Source organism: Orycteropus afer, unplaced genomic scaffold, assembly GCF_000298275.1.
Source record: "Orycteropus afer afer isolate SDZICR_OR568_19922 unplaced genomic scaffold, OryAfe1.0 scaffold01002, whole genome shotgun sequence".
Taxonomy (NCBI): domain Eukaryota; kingdom Metazoa; phylum Chordata; class Mammalia; order Tubulidentata; family Orycteropodidae; genus Orycteropus; species Orycteropus afer.
In genome coordinates, this window is record NW_006922589.1 from 159,195 (window position 1) to 167,520 (window position 8,326).

Genomic DNA, 8,326 nt, shown 5'->3' on the forward strand with positions numbered 1-8,326 from the left:
TTAGATTATTCCTTTTGATGGTACCCATCATGAATCTTAGGCTTTCTTCGTATTTTTTTTTTTTTTTTCTGATTGATCCCTTTTTAAAGAAGTATTCAGGTATTTGTCTTCAATCTCATTAATTCTGTCTTCCATTGCATCAGTTCTGCTCCTTTGCCCTTCCAATGTCTTATCTACTTCTGAGAATTTAGTATTAGTCTTCTGGATTTCTAACTGTACAGTTTGAATCATTTCTAATTTTTCATTTATTTTGTCATTTTCTTCTTGTATTTTCTTCCAAAATTTCTCTAGGGTTTTTTCTGTGTTTTCTTTGGTCTGTCTCTCAATCCTTTGAGGATACCTGAATATAATTCTTTTGAATTCCTTATCAGAGATTTCCAGTGCTGCTTCTTCCTCAGGGATGTGTTCTGGATCTGTATCCTGCTCCCTTGTTTCTACCAGTTTTCTTGCTTCTTTGTGTGGACTGTGATGGTCTGTTGTCTCCGAGACTTTGTGGCCTTGTTGTATTTAGATATCTGTTAACTGTTTGTTAAAAGCAATGAAGGGTGATTCAGGCTCTTCTTGGTTTTTTATCGTTGTCCGTTGAGAGAAGGAGGTGGTGGCTTTTGCTCAATAAGTGAAGATGCAGGATGTGTGGGTGTAGTTGTGTCTTATGGGGACTGTTGCTTTATCCCACTCCGTTAGTTAAAAATTAGAATTGAATAACCATCAAAAAACTAAAAACACATGGACAAAAAACATACCATGCAATCACACAGGAACAGTAACCAAAAAAGGGAAAAAGAAGAAGAAAAAACAAGAAAACCTGAAATATATGGGGATAGGGCAATTAGAGAAAAAAAGTTAGGGAAGGAGAAAAATGAAGAAAAAAATGGAAAAAATACAAAAAGAAAAACAAGGAACAGGGTTAACCATTAAAAAAGAAAAAAAATTGCAACCAAGAACAGGTTAAAGAAACAGAGCTGGAAACTATGACCTGGGATGGGGAGAATAAAGAATAAGAGTAAAAAAGACAAAGGTATTAACAATAATTAATAAATTGTTTTTGTTGTATGCCGTCGCTTTGGATCTGACTCATAGTGACCCCTCCTTGGGTTTCCGAGGCAGTATCACTATGGAAGTAGATTGCCCAACCTTCCTTCCGAGGAGTGGCTGGTTGATTTTAACTGCCAGCCTTCTGGTTAGCAGTCAAGTGCCTCAGGCACTGTACTACCAGAGCTCCTGATTAATTACTAGACAAAGTTAATGATTAACAGACAAAAACAAGCAAACTGAAAACCAGAAAAAAGAAAGAGAAAATGAAAAAAAAAAATCAGGTGAGCGTAGAGCAAGGCACCTAGGCTCCACCTAAGCTCACAGACTGTGATGGAGTTCCTGCTGGCCCAGATGTTGGGTGGGTGTGGGGAATGGCCACACTTCTGTTCACCAAGGGGTGTGGGGTATAAGAGTAACAAGGGGAATTACGCACCTTTTCAGTCACCCAGGTCCGGAGTGTCCCTGGGGTTACCGGTGAGCGGAACCTGTTCTTAAGCCCTTGGAATCTGGGAGAGTGCTGTCTCTTTAAATATCCAAAATAGTCAAGCTGCTTGTAAACGTTCAAAATGGTGATGCCTTCCGGACAGGCAAAAGTCCATAGCTCAGCCCGCCTTTCTCTTTGCTGGTGCTTCACCTTTTATTCTCTAGCCACCAGAGCAATCCTCCATGCAGTCCCTGGCTAGCAGGGCTGATTTTTAGGTTAATTCTTAGGTCCTACCACCACTCGGCACTCTCCAAGCTGTCTGTGCCTTGCCATCAGGCTCTCTTAGGATCGCTGCCAGACCGCAACTCTGTATGTCTCCTTTTTTTGGTATTTTCATGCAAATTCTTCTGCTAGTTGCAGTTTCGTCCGCTTCTGTATCCTTCCCTTCAAGGCTTGGGTCCAAGATTATCTTCTGTGACTGTGTTAATTGGTTTCCCTTTTCTTTGTTGAAGAGGGTCTGTACAGGCTCTCTCCCTATTCCGCCATCTTCCAAATGTTTCTCTTTCAGTCTCTTTGCCAGCTAGGCAGATTTGTTTATTTTTCCCAGTTTAATCTGCTGTTTTTCTCTGCCTCTACCGGATCTGGTACCCTACCTTCTCTCTCATTGCTTACAACTCCAGTATCATTGTTTCTGTCTGCTCTACCTGGTTATGAGGAACTTTGGTGGTGCAGTGCCTAAGGCATTTGACTGTTAGCCAGAAGTGGTGGTTCAAACACACCAGCCACTCCCTGGAAGGAAGACCAGGCAATCTTCTGTAAAGATTTACCACCTCAGAAACCCAGTGGGGGTCGCTAGGAGTTGGAATTAACTCAGTGGCAGTGGGTTTGGTTTTTATTATTTTTTTTTTAGTTCCTAGTTATTCAGGAATTAAAATGCTAGAGGGAACAAATGTGTGGGCTACAGGTACAACGCCATCTTCTCACCTCTCCAGGCTATAATCTTTACAGAAGCAGATCATCAGGTATTTTCTGCTTTGGAGCCAGTGATGGGTTTGAACCACCAACTTTTTGGTTAGCAGCTGAATACTTAACCATCAGGACAACTTTGACCAAACTAATGGCAGAAATTGAATAGACTTGGGTTTAGTGCTGTTGGGGTTGGGAACAGTGATTTGAAAGCATGTATACCGTCTACTATGAGAACGTAAGGTCAGTCTAAAGAAAATGCTTGAGCAATTGGACAGTCAAATTCACCCACTCCTCACTTGGCAACATGATTAGATTTCAAAGACCAGGTCATTATGCAAAATGAGCATTATGTGAGGAGGAGGACTACACGGAGACAGCCCTGGAGCCCAGACCCTCGGAACTGTTGTACTCCTGGCACCACTGTGTTCTGAACCCCAAAGTTCTACTGTCAGGGCTAGTACTCAAGCAGACCTGAGGCCCAGAGGTTGGACTAGAACCATAGTTGGTAGTTCTGGGGCTCTAGGAACTGTTAGGGCCGCGGGTCAAGATAGTCAGTGGGTGTTACTGCCCATACCAGTACCCTCTGCAGCCACCCCCTCCATAAGCCCAGTCACCTGCTGATGCCCTGCAGGCTGGGAAGGACCCCGCAGAAACAAGCGGTGTGCTACTATTCTTGGAGGGCTTAGAATCAGGGGCCAAGAGCCTGGAGACTTAACAGCTTCTTGGAAGAGCAGCTCACCAGCCCAGGCTGCCAAGGAGGAGACAGCCAGCATTTGCTACAGCCCCCAGTCCCTGAATTATTTCCAGTACCATTGCTGCTGCAGGACTTGGTCCCCCCAGGGCACTTGAGCAGAGAGAAGGAACAGCAGCATCCTCCACTGCTGTGGTCTCCCGAACCCCTCCGGCCACTTGCTGACCTTTCTCTAAAGGGCTCACTCAAAATCCACCTCTTTTGCCTTTTTTGCACAAAGAGCTGCAGTGGTGGCTCTTGTTGTAGGGATGGAGCTAGCAAGAGGCCTTTTGGAGAACTGGCTGCTTCATCTGCAAGCCTGAAAGACATGGGTGGCACTGCCGTCTGGGAGCTGTATGCAGGGTGGAAACCCATGTTAATGCGCAAAATAGTCAGTAGATTTTCTATTGTTGTAAATATGAAATGTCAGATAATAAAACAGTTAATAAGTGAGAAGTAGGTATAGAATCATCCATCTTAAGTTGCCTCTTTAGCATCATTACAATGGGACAACACTGTCTTTGGGAATTCCAAGTGAAGCACAAAGGATTTGGGTCTGAAAAGTACCATTGTTCCATCTCTTTCTCTTGACCTGGTTGGTTGAGGTTTTGACCCTTAATTTAACATTGTGATGTGTAAGCACCATAGGAAAAAAGCAGCGAACTGAGTATTGGCAGCTTTATGTAACTATTGATCTCTGTGGACAGTTTTAAGAAAGCATCAAATTATACATTAATTGTTCTGCCTTTGTGGGTAATGCCTAGTCACAGAGCAAATGTTTCTTGTAGCCTTAAGAATCCTCTGTATCTCAGGTTCGCACTGCTCCTTGGAACACCACAAGGGCTTTCATTGCTGCCATGAAGGGCAAGTGTCTCCTGGAGGTGACTGGGGTGGCAGATCCCACAGGGTGTGGTGAAGGATTCTCCTATGTGAAGATTCCAAACAAACCAACACAGCAGAAGGTAAGACTGTCTATGCATTTTCAGGAGGAGAAAATCAAGGAAGAAATGGGGGGTAGGGAGAAGGACTGGAGGTGAATAGGGCAGAGGACGTGGAAAGTCATTAGGTTGGCAGGATGACTATATAGAGTTTACCTTATTAAGAGTCTCCCGTTTTTGTTTGAGGTAGGATGATAAGGAACCTCAGCCAGTAAAGAAGACAGTGACAGGAACAGATGCAGACCTCCGTCGCCTTTCTCTGAAAAATGCCAAGCAACTTCTACGTAAATTTGGTGTTCCTGAGGAAGAGGTGAGTGTGGAAGAGAAAAATTTAGAGGCTTGGTATACATAAGGAAAGGCTAGGGAACAGATAAAAGAAACCACCTGGAGAACTTTGTGGGTTAACTTGTAGTATCCAAAGCTTTTCTAGGAGCTGGTGTTCTGAAAGCTTTCTGTTTAACCTGATTTGACATGATTTTTTTAAAAATTTAGTCGTCTAACCCTGTGGTGCTTGAATTTGTCCTTCAAAATACCTAAGTGATTTGTAAATACGTGTGTATATGTATCTGTCTTGTAGATTAAAAAATTGTCCCGCTGGGAAGTAATCGATGTGGTACGCACGATGTCAACAGAGCAGGCCCGCTCTGGAGAGGGGCCCATGAGTAAATTTGCCCGAGGATCAAGGTTTTCTGTGGCTGAGCATCAAGAGCGTTACAAAGAGGAATGTCAGCGCATCTTTGACCTACAGAACAAGTGTGTTGTTCTGTTGCTTCAAGAAATCTAATCTGAAAAGTGAAGGGTGTTCACAGACACTATTTTATCATGAAGAGGAGAAAAAAACAAAAACAAAACTAACTGCCATCGAGTCAAGTCAATTTGACTCATAGCAACCCCTCCTAGGGTTTCTAAGAAGTCATCTAAAAATGTGATAGGTTGTTAGATTATTTGAGATTTCAGGGTGGTGTCTTTCATAATAACACTGCTGGAGTACCCACTATCTTCAAAGCAACTTGGCAAAGGTTTTGAAGGATAGAAACAGTAGTGACAGGGTTCTTCTGACAGTCTAGTGGTTGAAGTATGATAATGCACCATTGAAAGCGATCAGTAACCAGTATACTGATCTGTTTTCTAGTTTTTCTCTAGGAATTCTGAAATAGTTGCTGCAGTCTTTCAAACTTGGCCTTGTTGAGTAAACATCTAAAAAAACTGTAAAGCTGTTCTCTTAAAGGCTCCATATCTTAGTAGTTTGTGGGTATTTTCTTGAAAAATAATTTGAGATGAAATTCACATAAAAAATTAATCATTAAAACAATTCAGTAGTACTTCATACGTTCCCAGTGTTATGCAACCAGCCCCCTCTATCTAGTTATAAAACATTTCCATTATTCCAAAGTAAATGGGTATTCTTTTTAAGATTGATTTCCCAGTTTCCTACTCTTGCCTGTGACCATATTTATTTAGTTAATTCTGTACTTTTTTATTTTCACTGGTTGTAATTTAACATTGTTTTTTCTCTTTAGGGTTTTGTCATCAACTGAAGTCTTATCAACTGACACAGACAGCAGCTCAGCTGAAGACAGTGACTTTGAAGAAATGGGAAAGAACATTGAGAACATGTTGCAGAACAAGAAAACCAGCTCTCAGCTGTCACGTGAACGGGAGGAACAGGAGCGGAAGGAACTTCAGCGGATGTTACTGGGTGAGGGTAGTGGCTTGACAAATAAGGAGGAGTAGGATCAAAAAAGGAATGTGAAAATAACTGCATACGACTGAGGCAGGGCTGGAGAGAGCAGAAGTAGTGGATGAGTGTAGAGAAGCCTGTAGATGAGTCAAAGAGATTTCTCCAAACTCGACTCTAGGTTTGTCTGTGGGGACAAAATGAAGAGATGCTACCAATCTACTACTGCCTCAAGTCTGTATTTGGTGCTGGCCAACCCAGGGCTATCCTGATCTGTATACTTCAAGTGAGCTTTCTAGTCATTCATCCTAGAGGGTAAGAGTTTTTAATAGGGAATCCATGAAAGAATTAGGAGGTTTGTCATTGAACCCCCTAAATTACATGTAAAATTCTGGGGAAAAGATTCATGGCTTCCAGAGGTTCTCAAAGGAATCTTCGATTCTAAAAGGAATTGAAAATCACTGTAAGGCCACAGTAAGGAGAAGAGGACACACAAAAGTGAGGTTAAAGAGAAGTTTTTATTCTGAGTTTCCGGGTGAGGTTTACGGGTCCCCGAGAGGGGCCCGGGTGAGGTTCATGGGTCCCTGAGAGGAGCCCGAGAAGTCGCACTGCCTGGCTGGGGAGGGTAGGGTTTATAGTCTTGTGGAGGACCTGAGTGGGGACACTAAGGAAATGGTGGGGTCCAATTAGCTGTTAGCATGGGTCTGTACTTAATTAGCATGAGGAGGCTTCACAAGAGGAAGTTTGCCACTGCATGGGACTTTCCAGTCTGGGCGGGTTCTGTCACTTTGGTTGTCTTATCAGGCTGTCTTGTCAGGGCCTGACACCAGAGGAAGCTGCTAACTGAAATGTCAGTGGCTTGGGTTTGCTTCAGCCTAACAATCACTAACCAAAAACTTCAGAAGTTGGGGGTGGAGATGATGATGAAAGCCTGAACAGGACTGGGATATGAATGTTGGGAGTGAGAAGAGGGGGGAAATCAAGGTGATCTTAAGATAGCACTTTAGGGATACTAGACATATGGTACCATTATTAAATTAGGAAATTTTAGAGAAAAGCAAGTTTAGGAAGGGAAGGTGTAATAATGTGGAGTTGAAGACAATGTTGAGTTTGAGGTCCCTGTGACAATTCTAGTGTAGATGTCAAGCAAGTAGTTTAAAATAAGGATGTAGATACTGAGAGTGGATAAGGATTAAGATGTAGATTCAAATGACTATTCTCATTCATAGTAGCTTTTCCTGTGTTTCCCCTTCTCCATAAAAGCTTTGTGTAATTTTGTTGTTGTGACTACTTTGTAAAGATTTGATATAGCCCTTCCACCAGTTGATGCTCTAGGTTTTTGCTGCTTCAAGTGTGGTCCAAGACCAATAGTAGTATCTATATCACATGGGAGCTTGTTAGAAATGCAATTTCAGGCTTTACCCAAGACCTGCTAAATTAGGTTTTGCATTTTAAAAAGATCCCTAGGTGATGCCTATTCATATTAAAGTTTGAGAAGCATACTTTAGACCTTAAGACTCTGGACTTGTTTCCATGGTGTCATTTTATCCCCGTGGGTGCTTTTAATGTGATTATCAACTTCTTCCTGCTTGGACTTTTGTCTCTTGACCAGGGGAAGCAAAATATAGTTTAACTGCTCTTCTGTCCCCTATAGTAAACATGTAGTTCTTTCAGAACTTTTTGTATTTGTTAAAAAAAGAAAAATTAGCAGGGAAATTGAAGTCAGGAAAGGACAACTAAGTGTCTCCTGGGGCTGAAGGTGACTCATGCTTTTTGTAGACTCATAGTCTTGTGGCATATTGAGCTTTGAGGTCTCTAATCAACTCTAAGACAATAGCCATTTGGGAGGATAAGTTGACTATATGAAAATCTTTTTCTGCCTTGCAGCAGCAGGCTCAGCAGCATCAGGAAACAATCACAGAGATGATGACACAGCTTCTGTGACTAGTCTTAACTCTTCTGCCACTGGCCGCTGTCTTAAGATTTATCGGACATTTCGAGATGAGGAGGGGAAAGAGTATGTTCGCTGTGAGACTGTCCGAAAGCCAGCTGTCATCGATGCCTATGTGCGCATACGGACCACAAAAGATGAAGAATTCATGTGAGCATGTAGGGTGTGGGGTTGTCCTTTGGTTCACCCCTTTCCAGTGTGACAAAGAGAATGATAGTGATAGTGGGGAATGTTGGTGGGGGTGGGTGAGTTTTAGTAACAGGATTCTACCATTTCCCTAGAAGTCTACTTTAATTGGGAATTCTCTTGCTTTTAGAATTTTGGGTTTGAGCAGAACCAAACCACAAGAGGAATTCCAAATTTGCTACAAACATAAAAGTATGATTTGAGTTCTATGGACCTTTTGCATTGTGGTTAGTTTGTTTACAGAAGAAGGTGCTCCTGGTGGCATAGTTGATAAGGCATTAGCTGCTAACCAGAAGATCAGCTGTTCCATGGAAGGAAGAGGGGCAATCTACTTTTGTAAAGATTTACAGCCTCAGAAATCCAATGGAGGGGTCGTTATGAGTCGGAATCGACTTGATGGCATTGAGTTTGGTGT

General features: G+C 42.4%; 1 protein-coding gene across 1 annotated transcript in view; it reads left to right on the forward strand.

The window, feature by feature from the left end:
• LOC103212552 (transcription initiation factor TFIID subunit 1) overlaps positions 1 to 8,326 on the forward strand; it is a 133,982-nt gene that overhangs the window by 34,118 nt on the left and 91,538 nt on the right. The window contains exons 19-23 of the mRNA XM_042783385.1: positions 3,971 to 4,120; positions 4,287 to 4,406; positions 4,674 to 4,849; positions 5,617 to 5,795; positions 7,662 to 7,875. Coding sequence (XP_042639319.1) covers positions 3,971 to 4,120; positions 4,287 to 4,406; positions 4,674 to 4,849; positions 5,617 to 5,795; positions 7,662 to 7,875 — 839 coding nt within the window. The remainder of the gene's footprint in view (positions 1 to 3,970; positions 4,121 to 4,286; positions 4,407 to 4,673; positions 4,850 to 5,616; positions 5,796 to 7,661; positions 7,876 to 8,326) is intronic.